This window comes from Podarcis erhardii (assembly GCF_964252035.2).
Source record: "Podarcis erhardii genome assembly, chromosome: 2".
Taxonomy (NCBI): Eukaryota; Metazoa; Chordata; class Lepidosauria; order Squamata; family Lacertidae; genus Podarcis; species Podarcis erhardii.
Window position 1 is genome coordinate 23,253,544 of NC_138498.1, and position 15,604 is coordinate 23,269,147.

Consider the following 15,604-nt stretch of genomic DNA (forward strand, 5'->3'; position numbering starts at 1 on the left):
CTCCATCCCGCCATCAATTCCCCCGCCGCCGTTGCCACGGCAACCGGAGCGGCCTGGAAAATAAACAGCCGCGGCAACTAGGCGGGCAGGAAAGGGGGCGGGGAAGGCGCGAGCCGACAGTGACAAAAGGAAGTCCTGCCTCTTCCGCTCACAGCTGGCCAATCGCACAGCAAAAGGCCGTAGAGCGGGCCAATCGTTTAAATATCCCTGGGCATCGCTTAAGGGCGAAGGAAGCGGGAGGTGAGGGGGCCGCTCGTTTGGGCCCGGCTGCGGGAGATTAAGTCGCCTCCGCGTCCCAAGATGGGCGCCGCTGAAAGAGGTGGGCGGGCCCGCTCCGACGAGTTCCGGGCGGGGGGGGGGCGCAGGAAGGAACCCCCCCGAAGGCGAGGGACCCTAATTTCGGAGTCGGGAGTAGGGAGGGCGACACCCATTTCCCCCCTCACCCCATTCCCACGTTCTCATAACACCTGTTGCCCCTCAGCTGACAGGAGTCGGGGTTCAACAGCTCCGGGGTGGAGGGTCCACAGGTTCCCGTTCCCTGTGGTAATAATGCTTTCCGTATGGCTCTCCCTTAGCACGGGAGCGAGCAAAACCGTCGAGTCTCTTGGGCTTGCTGTTCGGAAGGTCGGCGGTTCGAATCCGCGCGACGGGGTGAACTCCAAACATTGCTCCGTCCCAGGTTCTGCCAGCTGAACTTCACCATCCAGCGGTCCTTTACCTTTTTACCTATGTAAAACAGCGGGGCCACATCAGCCCCTATCTCGATGGAAACACAGCTCAGTCGTCTGTGATGTGAGTTTTCTCTTAAAAGCATCAGATCCTCCCAGCCCCGTTCCTGTCTGGAAATCTTCTGGTGCTGTACTACAGTGTGATCTAATTTAACATGGTTATTTTCCCATTTTTATAAAAAAAGACCTAACCAACTTTGAAACAACCCAGTAAAGGTAAAAAGGTAAATTGGTAAACGACCCCTGGATGGTTAAGTCCGGTTAAAGGCAACTATGGGGTTGCAGTGCTCATTTCGATTTTCAGGCCGAGGGAGCTAGCGTTTGTCCACAGACAGCTTTCCTGGGTCATGCGGCCAGCATGACTAAACCACTTCTGGCGCAATGGGACACCGTGCCAGAGCGCACAGAAATGCCATTTACCTTCCCGCTGCAGCGGTACCTATTTATCTACTTTCAAACTGCTTTTGAACTGCAAGGTGGGCAGAAGCCAAACTTCCGATCAACACAAATACTGGGTTGCCCAATATTGTTTTTGCAATCAGTATCCATGAATGGTTGCTAATAATGAATTTGTATGCCTAGAGATGAATTACAGGGATGTGTGGTCAGAATTCCCCTCCAACAATCTGACTCCACACAGGCAAAATCAAGAGAGCTATATGTTAAGTCTATCTAGTATGGTATAAGTGTCTGTGGATTTGAACCAACTTCATCAGGTATGGTGAGGAGGGCCCTCATCTAGGAAAACACAAGGTGCCTAAGAAGCACATATATGTGACCAATCTATTGCATGTCTTTATCGCTCTTGCCTGTGAAGTGCTGGTAAATAATTCTTTTAAATTGTCTGATGACACAGATGAGAAAGCTACTCTTAGAGGAATTTTGTTCCCTTAACAATGCACAGTTAAAAGGGAATCAATCCCTATGGCTATTCCAATTGTGAGTGCTTACAATAAATATATGATTGATTCCTTGCCTTCAGGTAACTAAACACCTGATAAAATGCTGCTTCTTTTAGCACATTGGAAACAAGCATTTTTTCATTATATTTGTAATAACATGTATGTTTCCATTTAGCAATATAAGCAAGCTTTCCTTGGTTGTGTATGTTTTCTCTTTAATTTGTGCCTTTACAAGGTATCTTATGTGTATGAATAACACTCTTGCCTGCGAATGAGCCCCACTGAAGTTATTTGCACTTAATTTTGAGTATATCTGTATAGGATTGCACCGGGAGGGGGGAAGCTCATGTTCTTAGAAAACTGAGCACATAGTGCTGTCCTGGTTTTTGTCTTGGCTTCCTCACTTGGCACTAATCTAAGAGAGTATATTTGGCATTGCTCTGAGAGATCTGTTGCTTGCAGCTCCTTCCAACAGGTTTTGACAGTGACTATACAAAAACAAGTATGCAATTGCAACATGATATCCCAGAACTGGTTCACAGGGCTCTATATTAAACTTATATTATCTGGCAAGGTTTATCAGATTTCCATATATTTGAGAACAGAATGCATTCCAAATTAGGTAGTAGTCTTTTAACAGAGTTTGTTTCAGAAACTGGAAATTGGCTAAAAGTTTGCAGGCTCACTAATATTTTTCTTTCTTATTTATACTCAGAAATAAGATTTAGTACATCACAATCCAAATATAGTAGCTCACCAATGTTTTGATACCCAAAGTGGTCTATATCATTAAAACAATGCCTGCAAAAGCTAAACTAAAATGGTCACAATGGCATTACAACCTTTATCATTCATCAAAATATATTTAGTTTTGGTTTCCTACTGCATGTTATAGACCCAACAAAATGCTAGGTCAGGGATGGGGAGCCACTTTTGTCAGGCCACATTTGTCAGGAGGGTGGGGCCACCCACCTGTCAGTAACCTGCAGTTATGATTCAAAGTTATGATTCTAAGCCATGCTCTCCTGATTGCTTTTCTGCAGCAAGGCTGACATTTGGCATTGCTTAAATTTGTCAGTGAATTATTACTATAAAATGATTGACACACCACTTAATGCCCAGTTGGCAAGTGCAATTACTTTTGGCAATAGTTGGATCTACTCAGGAATGCAAACGCCTGCTGAGAAGGAACAATCAGGAGCATACACTGAGCTTTATGTTCCTGGTTCTTCATTGGCACCCACAACTATACAAGTCCCACATCTGATTGGTGTGAATGAAAATGGCCTCACAGGCCAAATTAGGCAGCCTTGGGTGCTTAATTTGACCTGCAGATTCCCTACCAGCATGGTTAGTGTTGGGTAGAAAAAAATACTTTCCATTGCTGTTTCCAAAGGGCTTACAGCTGAAAAAATATAGTAAAGACAAATGTGAAAAGACCAGATTCTCAAGACCAAGGAGAAGAGTCGGTGGAAGAAGATTGGAAAAAATTTAAAGTTTATTTACAGAAATATTGTAAAATTAAGGAATGTTAGAAAGATGTTGGAATAGAATTATGTGGTTTTAGCAGAAAAGATATAAAGGATTAAGTAAAAATAATTTGGTGAAAAAAGGGAATGTAAAATTACAATATATTCAGATAAAATATTAAAATAAACTATTAAGATGAAAACAAAGTTGGAAAGGATTTGCTGAAATATCTAATTGAATTAGAATACAAAAATGGGAGGTGTGAGGAGGTCAAGGAAGTAAGTGAATGAAAGCAAGTGATGTAAAGGTTTGATTTGTTCTTTTTTAATTATTTGTATTTTTTCTGTTTTTTCTTTTTTTCTTTTTTTATTCTTTTTCTCTTTGTAACCTTTAAAATTTGAATAAATATTATTTAAAAAAAAGAAAAGAAAAGACCAGATTCTTACATTTGGATGGCATGCAGCCTGAAGAGAATTGTGCAATCAACTATCATATTACCTTTTTTCTTTCTAGTAATCCTTCTAAGCATAAAAAAAGGAATCTGAAGATAATAAATCAATCATTAAAAGAAGCAGCACTACTACATATTCCTTCCTAAATTGTCTGCAATATCATACCAGGCTGACAGAAGAAACACATGCTACATTTTAAGCTAGTATTTTACATGCATTTGTAATAAGATGAATGATAAGGTCTAGACTAGAGAGTTATTTTAAAAATGTGATAATATATTTTTAAAAATATATTTTTAATTACTAAACTTGATACTCCTATACGAGTTTGATCTTGACCTCCAAACACCACTTTTCCTACCCAACAAGATTGGTGAGAATGTTAGTTCATCATGGGCTACTGCAGTGGTAATTAACAAATAGGCCTACCAGTTCAATTGCTGGAGATTAATATATGCATTATGAGATAAATGGCAATTTTGCACCCATTATTTCAGAAAACTTGTTTTTGATGGAGATTAAAAAAAGTTGTTAAGTCCTTTTTGGGTCCTTGATAGAAGATTTTGTAGCCTTTTTTATGCAAACACATTCTCTGAAAAGCCATAATGTTTCATCTCTTTTATTTTAATAGAATGGGTCAATGTTGCCAATGATCTCCTGACAAAATGTAACATAGATCTGCATGTTAGCAATCTCTCTGACTGTGGAGCTAAAGTGTTTATTCATCTTTATGAATCAATACTGGGAGAGAGAGTGCCAGGTAAGAATGCATGCCTCTGACAATGTCTTTGTTTTTTAGGGTAATGTTTCCCCCCCTATTGTCTATGTATATTTGAAATAAATAGTAATGCTGTGAGATTTGGATTTAAATAGGCATCTTATGTTCTATATCCAAGAGCTTTTAATAACATAATGAGAAATATATATATATATATCTGAATATACCCCCAATTGTAGCTAAACACAAATGGAAACTTTGCTCTAAACTTCTTTTTAACAACATTGGCACAAGAAAGCTCTGAACGATTATACACAATCCACTGTTATATAGATTTCTGCCAAGTGACTCATGGGGGTCTGTGCAGACTTGCTCTCAGATTACATGGAAAGCAGCTTACGCAGTATACCGTTCTGTGAAATAATAGCATGATGCACTCCCATTATTTTATAGATGTCATAGCCACACCTCTTTGCCCTGAAGACGATGCCCATAATGTGCAGGCAGTAATAGATTCTTTGGCTTTGGACTACTTGCAGATCAGCTTATCGCATATAACTGGTGGGTACCTATCATTTGTGATCTAGCTGAGATTCCTGCATTGCAGGGAGTTGGACTAGATGACCCTCAGAGGCCCTTCCAACTCTACCATTCTATGATTGCTATTGAAAAAAAATTAATAATAAAAAATTATATGTACTTTTATGGTTGGTGCGAGCAATAATTTAATTATGCTGGATGTATGTAAGTCTGACAGTGCAATATTTATTTATTTCATGAAGTTCATTAACCTTTATGAATTCACTTAATTATAAACAAAAGTTCAAAGTGGTTTACAAAAAGATAAAATTGAGAAAAATTTCCTTAAAAAGTTAAAGTACTAAAGCAAATTAAGATCACCTCAACTATCTAAGCATCTGGATAGGCTTTTCTAAACAATAATGCTTTTAGCAGGCGCAAAAAAGAATACAGTCATATTTCGGGATACAGACGCTTCAGGTTGCATTTTTTCGGGTTATGGACTGCCGAAACCCAGAAGTACTGGAACGGGTTACTTCTGGGTTTCGGCGGTCGCACATACGCCTAAGTGCTAGATCGCGCTTTGCGCAGAAGCGCTGATTCGCAACCTGCACATGTGCAGATACAGGTTGCGAACGTGCTTCCTGCACGGATCATGTTCGCAACCTGAGCGTCCACTGTACAGTGAAGGCACCAGCTTGAGCTCAATAAGCAGGGAGTTCTGAAGTTTAGGCGCTGCCAAACTAAATGATCAAGTTTTTACAGATGCGGAAGGGATATTACGTGGCTCTTGTAGTAGTACCAATTCTGCTGATCAAAGGGTTCAAGTGGGCACCTGTGGGGTAAAGTGATCTCGTAGGTAAACTGGTCTCAAGTTGATACGGGCTTGATAAGATAAGTTGGCTTATGTCGATAAGATACTAAGAGTATCACCTTGATATGATACATGTATCCCCATTGCCTCCTGAATCTGTGGTATATAAAGAACTGCAGTCCAGTTTACTGAGGAACTCCATGTGTCTTGGTTGTGGGAACCAATATAGAGCATATTGTAGGAAAGAGAAGAAGAGAGAGATTTTTTTTGGGGGGGGGGTGCTTCTGCAATAACTCTGTCCACTTAGGGACCAATATTTAGTCTCTGTCTGAACTTGGCAATTTCCTCCTCCCACATTTTTAATCAATGTTTTCACTTACTGGAAATGTGTGACCTGGGCTGCAATCCTAAGCACACTAGGGAGTGCGTCTCTGTGTTTCTGCGTAAAAGCGCACAGGGGATCATGCTGCTCAATGGAGCACCTTTTCCCAGTAAGACAAATTGATAGGGCCTTCCTAAAATCTAGGAAGTATATCCAACTTACTGAAAGATTTAGGACCTAAATCTTTCATTAGCTAAAACACATTCAGAGGGCAGTATACCATGAAGTAGCTCTGTTAGACATTTGGGACACAATACCAGTTGCATTTCTTTCTGGCTGACTCTTCCCTATATCAGCAGTTATCTAAAGAGGAAATGTCACTGCTTTGGATAATGGGTTTGTTCATGGATCTCTATTGTTAGCACCGTGAGGAGGGTCAAGCCCCCACCAAGGCATACAAATATACTTATGTCAGAAACGGTTATCCCTCTCCTAGCAAAACAATTGCACCTTGTTGGGGAGATGGAGCTTACAAGAATTCTTGGCATGCAGGATTGTGCCCCAAGTGTTCTAATGCAGCTCATTAAACAAAGCCACAGAGTTGACATTCCCTGCTGCTACCCTTTCCTTCCATTTTAGAACTGCGACTCAGAGGTGAGATTACTTGAAACCTGTTGTGAGTTTCCTTTCCAACACTATGCTCCATAGAGCAGCCTCAGATGTTTCCCAAGGGCTTCCAATTGCTTTACGCCGACTGTTGCATTAGGCTTGATTCAAGCAGGACTTTGAGCCATTTGCATGGAGCCCAGCCCTGCCCACCATTCTCCCGGTTGTGAAAGGCATATGCTACCCAAGTCCCCCCCCCCATTCTCTGCCAATCTATTAACACTGATTTTTGTCTAGGGGAGAACATTGTGAGAGGAAATAAGGAGTCCATCAGAAATCTCTTGGAAATATTTGATGGCTTGCTCGAGTACCTGACAGAAGAAATCAGTGAGACCGCTTCTCAGAATGGCGGTGAGAGAAGGGGCATAATCAATTGCATATGCTTCCTCTGCGCAGATGGCGTATTCTGTTTATTTGTATATAGTAGTATCACTTTGCACCTAGAGGGGTATTCTTAAAAAGAGAGAGCACTTTCACTGCCTTGCTTAGCATCAGTATGTTGGCATAAAGTGAAAGAACTTGCAGTGCCTCTCAGTCACCATCAGGCTGTAATTACAGGAACAAAAAAATAAGAGCATAGGAAATAATAGAAAAGAAAGAAAAAGCTTATTATTAGTTATTGAATTCATATACCGCCCTGTACCCAGAGGTCTCAGGGCGGTTCACAGAAGAAAATCAAAATATATAACCACAAAATATGGAGTAAAACTATGCTAAATTTCTTAGCAAGTAGTTTTTATTTAACAATATTGGTTGCAAAGCAATCAAGCCTGTCGGATTTAAAGCTCAAAGTGGCTGGTACCGGATGAAACTGGGTTTCTACAACAGTGCCAGCACACCTTACATAAACAGACAGTGGATCGTATAAGCTTCTGTGCCAGAATAAATATTTTGCTGCGTTAGTCATACGCTGACCGATATGCCACTGCAGATGTGTGGGCTGAGGAGAGGATTGATATTGTCACGGTCATTTTTGTGGCAGGCAGAAGTCTGTCTTGCTCCTTGCTCATAATAGTTTTGTTTATGAACAGAAGATCTTAACCAGAGGGCTGAAGATGAAGTCCAGACTACCGGTCTTGAAAAGGAAGAAGATGGTGTTCATGATGTGCCAGTTCCCTCCCTGACACTTCCGTCTACCTCAGGGTAAGGCAGGTTCATAGTTCCCTTAGCTTCCCAAGTCTTTACTAGGTTGCAGAGTGTGCAACATGTTAGTACCACTGTTCTCTGCTTCCATAGGTGAGGCAGTGGTGCAGCTAGGTAATTTTAGACTATGGCCTTTTGATGACCATGGTCACCACTTTAGTTGTGAAGCATACAGTTAACACCTCTCTTCTTCTCGCTCCCCACCATTGCTTGCTCCACAACTGCTTCTGCATTTCTGATATGTTAGTGGTTCTCAACCTGTGGGTCCCCAGATGTTGTTGGACTACAACTCCCATCATCCCTGACCACTGGTCGTGCTGGTTAGGAATGATGGAAGTTGTAGTCCAACAACATCTGGGGACCCACAGGTTGAGAAACACTGAGAGCCTCTGCAAGCTGATGGAATGCACTGAACTCAACATTTCTGCTTGGCTTCTCAGAGAGGATATTGCTGCAGCTTTCTTCCTCCACCGCAATGCCATGACATGACATTGGCTCTGCAACCAACGCACTGGTGCAACCGATTGCCAGATGCTGTCCCCGTTCCCAGTTGCATAGAATGGTTAAACGTAGTTGTCACCTGGGAAAATGCGTTTTCTCCAGTTAATGTGGTGTCATAGCCGCCTTCAGTTGATAAACATGTAGCGGTGATCCTTGGCATTGGAAGTGTGCGCCTCTCAGCTAGAAGCACCACCTTGTGGCCAAGTCAAGTAAACAAATTTACTTCCTTGCTTTCTGTTTAGGTCTTCTCGGTCGTCAGAGATAGACGTTCCATCATACGAGGTAGACGGTTCGGAATCTACAAGTGAGCTCATTAAGCTTGGCGACACTGCTTATTTGTTTTCTCTAAGAAATGAAGGTGAGTTCAAGCAACACACAAGAGCAGCCAAATCCCAGTAACTGAATGTCTGCCGTGTGGAGACCACTTTAAATAGTTTCTTCCCTGTGCAGGCACTTTCTCCGCAAACAAAAACTGTTGGTACGCAGCAGCTTGCTACAGGGAATTGGCAGTTTCTCTCCCCACATTCACAAATTACTTGAGATGAACAGGCATGAGACAAATGATTAGGAAAACTATGGTTTGTTGTAATATATTCTAGTGCAGTAGTAAAAAACCAGAAGAGTCACAAGGTCAGTCACTCCCACCAGCAGATGGAATAAATTGTAACCCTTTAATTACAAACACATTCAGATTGCTTTTTTTTTTTGGTAGATCCTGGCGTCAATTGGAAGTTGGTACTCAAGGATCAGAATAGTGTAAGAGGTTGAACAGAGTTTGAGATCCCCACCAATTCTGCTTATTAGCATACAATTGAAACCAGCATCTTAATGGCCTGAAACGTGAAGCTGAGAGATGTAATTCATTTGAGTAGTCTATATAACTCCACAAGTAACTAATACTTGAAATCAACACATTTGGCAGGCTATAAATAAAAACACCCATCTCTGCTGCAGATAGTATTAGCAGAAGTACGGGGTATAATGTTTATGGCAGATTCATGCAACAATATGCCGAGTCACAAGGTTATGTGGGAAAACCAGTGGTCCCTTTTGGCCACTTTTGTGGGAAGATAATATCTTAATCTTCATTTACGGAAATACAACTATTTGCTGACTTTGAATTATTGTAAATTCCTGACTTCCAGAGTTCATTGCTGGGTTTGGACTCATCCAGGACTTATTTACACACTACCATCTACATTTCTCTGTCAATTTCTCTCTCTGGATTCTTGGACATTTTGTGATTAAATGGAACGAGCTAGTTGATAAAAATCGTAACTTGCTGGGGTGTTAGTCAGATACCACACTGAGTGGTTGATTAAATTATGAACTTACTCAAGATTTTTAGTTGTTTGATCTGCATTTAAACCCAACAGTTTTGAACATTTACGCTGGCTTTTGCATGTTCCCCAAACCTTAACATGCATATTTTTGAGATATTGCTCAGGACCACAATACCACAAGGAACACCTCTTCCCATATGAACTGACCTGGACCCTGCAATCATGATCTGAGGCTGTTATTGGTGTGCCTCTTCTGCGAGAGGTCTGGAGGGCAGCAACACGAGAATGGGATGTTTCTGCGGTGTCTCCCCGCTTGTGAAATGCTCTCCCATGGGCGGCTCGCCTGGTGCCTTCCTTACATATATTCAGGCTCCATGCAAAAGCATTCCTCTTCTCCCAGGCCTTTGGCTAATTAAACAGTCTGTGACCTTTTAAACTGGGGGGGGGGTATTGTTTTGGTTTATTATTATGGTATGTATCTTTGTGGTTTTTATATTGAAAACCGCCCTGTAATCTTTGGATGGAGAGCAGTGTACAGTGGTACCTCGGGTTAAATACTTAATTCGTTCCGGAGGTCCATTATTAACCTGAAACGGTTGTTAACCTGAAGCACCACTTTAGCTAATGGGGCCTCCCGCTGCTGCTGCCGCCGCACCACAACTGCACGATTTCTGTTCTCATCCTGAGGTAAAATTCTTAACCCGAAGTACTGTTTCTGGGTTAGCAGAGTTGATAACCTGAAGCATCTGTAACCTGAAGCGTATGTAACCCGAGGTACCACTGTAGAAATTAAATTAAATTAATGTATAAGGGTACTTAAAGGTAAAGGTAAAGGTAAAGGGACCCCTGACCATTAGGTCCAGTCGTGGCCGACTCTGGGGTTGCGGCGCTCGTCTCGCTTTATTGGCCGAGGGAGCCGGCATACAGCTTCCAGGTCATGTGGCCAGCATGACTAAGCCACTTCTGGCGAACCAGAGCAGCGCATGGAAACGCCGTTTGCCTTCCCACCGGAGCAGTACCTATTTATCTACTTGCACTTTGACGTGCTTTCAAACTGCTAGGTTGGCAGGAGCAGGGACCAAGCAACGGGAGCTCACCCCGTTGCGGGGATTCGAACTGTCAGCCTTCTGATTGGCAAGTCCTAGGCTCTGTGGTGTAACCCACAGTGCCACCCGCATCCCTCATACAGTAATGGATTACAAAGGACCTGAGGAAGATCATGAGTTCCTCTTTGCTAATGCTGTCCACCGACCTTCTGATCAGCAAGTCCTAGGCTCTGTGGTTAACCCACAGCGCCACCCGCGTCCCTTCCATAAGGTTACTTACAATATGGTAACTTTTAGGATCACGCACTGGGTTGAATCCAAAAAGTGCCAGGGGAGCTGTCATGCTATGGGGCTTACCTGGCTCCTCCTTCCTATTCCTGCTCTCAGCATCCACACATATATCCTAAGCTGCTCCTGAGGGTTAAAAGACCTTATGAAATGCAATGGGATGAAGCACTGGGGGCTGCAGCATGGTGGAATTGGCAGGATTTGCTGTCTGCGGGATTCCTTGCACCTGATGCCAACTTAATATTTTATTCTCTTTTTCTGCTCCCTGTTACAGCAATAGTCTGTTTGGATAATACATCTCCTTTGTAATTAGCAGTGAAATAGTCAAACACAAATGTTTGACTCGCACTCCCTCTGCACGTAGTCACCTCCAAATGCTGCTCTTAAAATTTCAATTTCTTACAGAGTTACCTGCAGAAAGAGACATCTCAAAGAAGATTACAAAACCTGAAGATCTTGTGGCTTTGGGGGGACCATCTAGTGGCAGAAGAGCTCTTGTCAGAGAAACTCAAGGTGAGTGTATACCAAAGAACCTCAGAAATATATATTTAAAATATATTACTGGCCTTTTCTTGTGTCCATTGTATTTTAATCAAGTAAGGGTTCCCTTTGTTTTACCACCTGGGTTTGATCTTTCTTTGATGATCTGGTGGGGGAAAGAGAACTGGCTTAAGTTTGTTACTATGTTTCATCTTACCTGTGCATCTTATTCAGTTAAATAAAGCCATTCTTTTTGTGTGTGAAAAGTCTGGATGGGCTAAGTTGATAGGACCTGTGAGGGAAATATCCTAATCAATTCTATGAAATCCCATAAATCGCTTGCTTCCAGCATTGGGCCCAAAATTTCTAAAGGAAACTTCCCAGCAGAGTGATTAATTATAATAATTATATGCCCCCCTTTTGTTAAAAGTACATGGACTGAACCTCTAAACTGCTTGTCTTTCCTAAGGAACAGCCAAATCTGCTTTGTCGTCTAAGGAGCAGTTGTGTTCTAATGCAAAAAAGCTTGGGGAACCAATCCGCCCAGCTATTCCTTTGCAGCCACCATTCCAGCCTTCCGCATCCAGGCCCTCTTACCTAACTGAAAGAGGCACTGGAAGTTCAGGTAGACGTTCGCCGCCACCAGCTAAACCTTGCAGACTTGCGTCCTCTGATGTAAGTGCTGAAGTTTTCTTTGTTTCTGTTAGTATTGTCAGCCTTTGTAGAAATGCATTGCCTTGGGATCCTTAATTCAGACTGCTTCCAGGTTAACGCTGCTAGGCCTTCCTGTGTCCAGGAAGCTCAATATGTACCGTATTTTTCGCTCTGTAAGACACACTTTTTCCCTCCTAAAAAGTAAGGGGGGATGTGTATGCGTCTTATGAAGCGAATGCAGGCTGCGCAGCTATCCCAGAAGCCAGAAGAGCAAGAGGGAACCCTGCACACACACCGATCCCTCTTGCTCTTCTGGCTTCAGGGATAGCCATGCAAAGCCTCTTGAGTGCAGCGGGAGCGCTCCTCCATCTTCACTCAAGAGGCTTTGCATTGCTTTTGCGAAGCCTCTTCAAGGCAATGGGAGGAACACTCCCCCTGTCCTGAAGAGGCTTGGCGCGGCTATCCCAGAAGCCAGAACAGCAAGAGGGATCGCTGCTTTCGCTGCGCAGCGATCCCTCTTGCTGTTCTGGCTTCTGGAATTCAAAATATTTTTTTTGTTTTCCTCTTCCAAAAGCTAGGTGCGTCTTATGGCCTGGCGCATCTTATAGAACAAAAAATATAGTATGTTTCACTTTCAGAACGTAGGTGGAAGAGTGTATTTCTGACTGAGTTACAGTACGCTGTCTAAGCGTATTAAACCACTACCACGCCTGCTGATTTAAGATAAAACCAATATATAAGAATCATGATAGAGTCTCAAATGCTGTGTTTGAAATTGCCATTGTTCTAGGCGTATTTTGCGACAGGGAATTTCATTAGGACATGCAGTTTCTGGATGCAGAACTGCACCAAAGATTTTCAGATTAAAACTGCAGAGTGAAAGGAAAGGAGGACCTTTTTCTGCCTCCTCACTTCCAGCTACTCTCTGAAGACTGGCAAAGAGACCCTCTTAAGAATATTAGGGCGGGTGGGGCAGGGGAGGGACTAGACCATGTGAAAAACGAACATAAGATTTTAGCTGCAGTTCATTCATTTTCAGCTTTGTATTCTTGTTATAAAAAAGCACGCCTAGACATTCCATTGTTGGGCCCACAACCTAGGTTTAAGGTGCCCTTTAGCTCCTAGCTTTAATATCTCAGTTTCTAACACTGTCCAAATGGTGTGGGAAGAGGCACATCTTCATAGTGAGTTCCTCTTAAAGCAACAAGTCATTTAGGGGATATAGAATATATTGTTTGAACAGGACATCAAAAGGCAATGATTAATCTACTAGCAGTACCAAGGAATGAGATGACTAGTCAATGGAAGTAAGCCAAAGCCTTTCTAATTGCACAAGGAGAATCAGGGGTGTTTTCTGTAGAAGCAAACTCGTATCTGGATGGAAGAGAAAGGATGAATAAGGTGAATAACCTGTTAGGTGAATTGGCAATTATTTCACTTACTTTTGGAGTGTGTGTGTCGGTCATAATATACCATTGGTGTTATTAGCTATTTAGATGAGAAATGACAAGGCCTACACCAAATGCAAATAAATTTTAATGTGGTGTTAATACATCTGGTTATTTTTACGGTTTGGATAATATTTTATGCACAAGCAGTGACCATTTTGCAGGTGTTTGATTGGCGTGCGACTGTTGACGTGCACGATGACCTGGAATGCAACCCCCATGCAAACAGGAAGTTGCTCATATATGCATTTTAAAAAAACAAGCAAATGCCACACAAAATTTACATGTCCCACGTTTTTTAACAGCCTGCAGAGTCCCTTGGGGAAGAGTCTGGAACCCTCTCAGGTGACATCCTTTCTTTATCCACAATCACTTCCGGTAAGAACATTCCTTGAGTTATTGAAACATGTAATCTTAATATCTCTTCTACTACTCTAATTAGGGACGCAGGTGGCACTGTGGGTTAAACCACTGAGCCCAGGGCTTGCTGATCAGAAGGTCGGTGGTTCGAATCTCTGCGACGGGGTGAGCTCCCGTTGCTTGGTCCCTGCTCCTGCCAACCTAGCAGTTTGAAAGCATGTCAAAGTGCAAGTAGATAAATAGGTACCACTCCGGCGGGAAGGTAAATGGCGTTTCCGTGCGCTGCTCTGGTTCGCCAGAAATGGCTTAGTCACGCTGGCCACATGACCTGGAAGCTGTACGCTGGCTCCCTCGGCCAATAAAGCGAGATGAGCGCCGCAACCCCAAAGTCAGCCATGACTGGACCTAATGGTCAGGGGTCCTCTTTACTTTTACTACTCTAATTAAAGCTACTGACATAGGGAGAAAGAGACTTTTGAAAAGTGCTTGTAAAAGCGACTACTTGTGGATCTATCTTTCTTTCTTTTTTAATGTACTTTCAAAATGTTCTTATTTGCCAGGGAACATCACTGTATGCTTATGTTCAGTTTCATTTTTCACCTTCCCAAGGATACCTTGGGTAGTGAAGTTTTTATAACGGTATGGTGAATTCTGTCAGAAACTCACTTCCCTCCAAGAGCTCTGCATTATCCCAAAGAGACTTTTCAACAAACCAGGAGCTGGTCCCACTGAACTCAGTGTCAGTTACTCTCTTTGGCAGGTTATATAGGATTGCATTGTAAACCAGTACTGATGTTGCTGCATCACAACTCCCATCATCCCTGGCCGTTGGCTGAGGCTGATGGAAATTGGAGTCCAGCATTTGGAGGGCACCATGTTGCTACCCTTTATCACTTTAACACACAGTTCAAGTGCAGCATTAACAAAGGCACCAATTCTTGTTGGCAAGAACATTTGATTATCTTTCACCTTTAAGCCTTTCTTTTCCCTGCTCACCTTCTTGGGTAATTACATCACTGAACTAACATTAGCAAAAAAAATTGCTGAACAGAAACCACTCTAGAAAATGTGATTAACCATCCTGTGATAGGCACAGCCAGAGAAAACAAATTGACTCCCCACCACACTTCTTATTTGGAGGTTTGTATTATGTTTACAAGTTAAACTTATTGTTGCCAATGATCCTTGCAGAAAAATCTATAGAAGTCTTCATGTGGAGGTAGTTTTACAAGTCACTAGTCACTGTGTTATCCTGTTTGCATATGCTGTGACAAGTGTGTTTAGATTTTTTGGGACTTGGGTTTGTCTCTAGTTGCGTAAAGAAGTGAATTATGTAAACTAATTTCTTGTGGTTTCTGCTGTTGGCTCTTCCAGCTGTAGATAATGAACCTGCATCTGAAACTGGTGTGAATGAAGAAGCTGATGAGTCAGTGCTAGAAGACATCATAGATGATGCAGGAAAGGTAACTGTTAATTCATACCCTGTTGGGTGTAGATACATGTTTATATAGGGATGCGGGTGGTGCTGTCATCTAAACTACTGAGCCTCTTGGGCTTGCCAATCAGAAAATTGGTAGTTCGAATTCCCACAACAGGGTAAGCTCCCATTGCTCTGTCCCAGTTTCTGCCAACCTAGCAGTTCGAAAGCACGCTAGTGCAAGTAGATAAATAGGTACCACTGCAGCAGGAAGGTAAACGGCATTTCTGTGTGCTCTGGCTTCTGTTACGGTGTTCTGTTGCGCCAGAAGCCATTTAGTCTTGCTGGCCACATGACCCGGAAAGCTATCTGTGAACAGACACCGGGTCCCTC

At 42.5% G+C, this 15,604-nt stretch overlaps 1 protein-coding gene across 3 annotated transcripts in view; it reads left to right on the forward strand.

The window, feature by feature from the left end:
* Nucleotides 1–147: 147 nt before the first annotated feature.
* CEP95 (centrosomal protein 95) overlaps nucleotides 148–15,604 on the forward strand; it is a 28,087-nt gene continuing 12,630 nt past the window's right edge. The window contains exons 1-10 of one of the 3 annotated variants that reach the window (XM_081849585.1): nucleotides 148–319; nucleotides 4,184–4,312; nucleotides 4,724–4,831; nucleotides 6,829–6,942; nucleotides 7,623–7,734; nucleotides 8,478–8,593; nucleotides 11,258–11,365; nucleotides 11,802–12,007; nucleotides 13,740–13,812; nucleotides 15,169–15,257. In XM_081849585.1, the coding sequence (XP_081705711.1) occupies nucleotides 301–319; nucleotides 4,184–4,312; nucleotides 4,724–4,831; nucleotides 6,829–6,942; nucleotides 7,623–7,734; nucleotides 8,478–8,593; nucleotides 11,258–11,365; nucleotides 11,802–12,007; nucleotides 13,740–13,812; nucleotides 15,169–15,257 (1,074 nt within the window). In that variant the 5' untranslated portion in view covers nucleotides 148–300. Of the gene's footprint in view, nucleotides 320–1,633; nucleotides 1,711–4,183; nucleotides 4,313–4,723; nucleotides 4,832–6,828; nucleotides 6,943–7,622; nucleotides 7,735–8,477; nucleotides 8,594–11,257; nucleotides 11,366–11,801; nucleotides 12,008–13,739; nucleotides 13,813–15,168; nucleotides 15,258–15,604 lie in introns of those variants that run through there. The other 2 variants (XM_081849584.1, XM_081849583.1) reach the window with 2 other exon arrangements.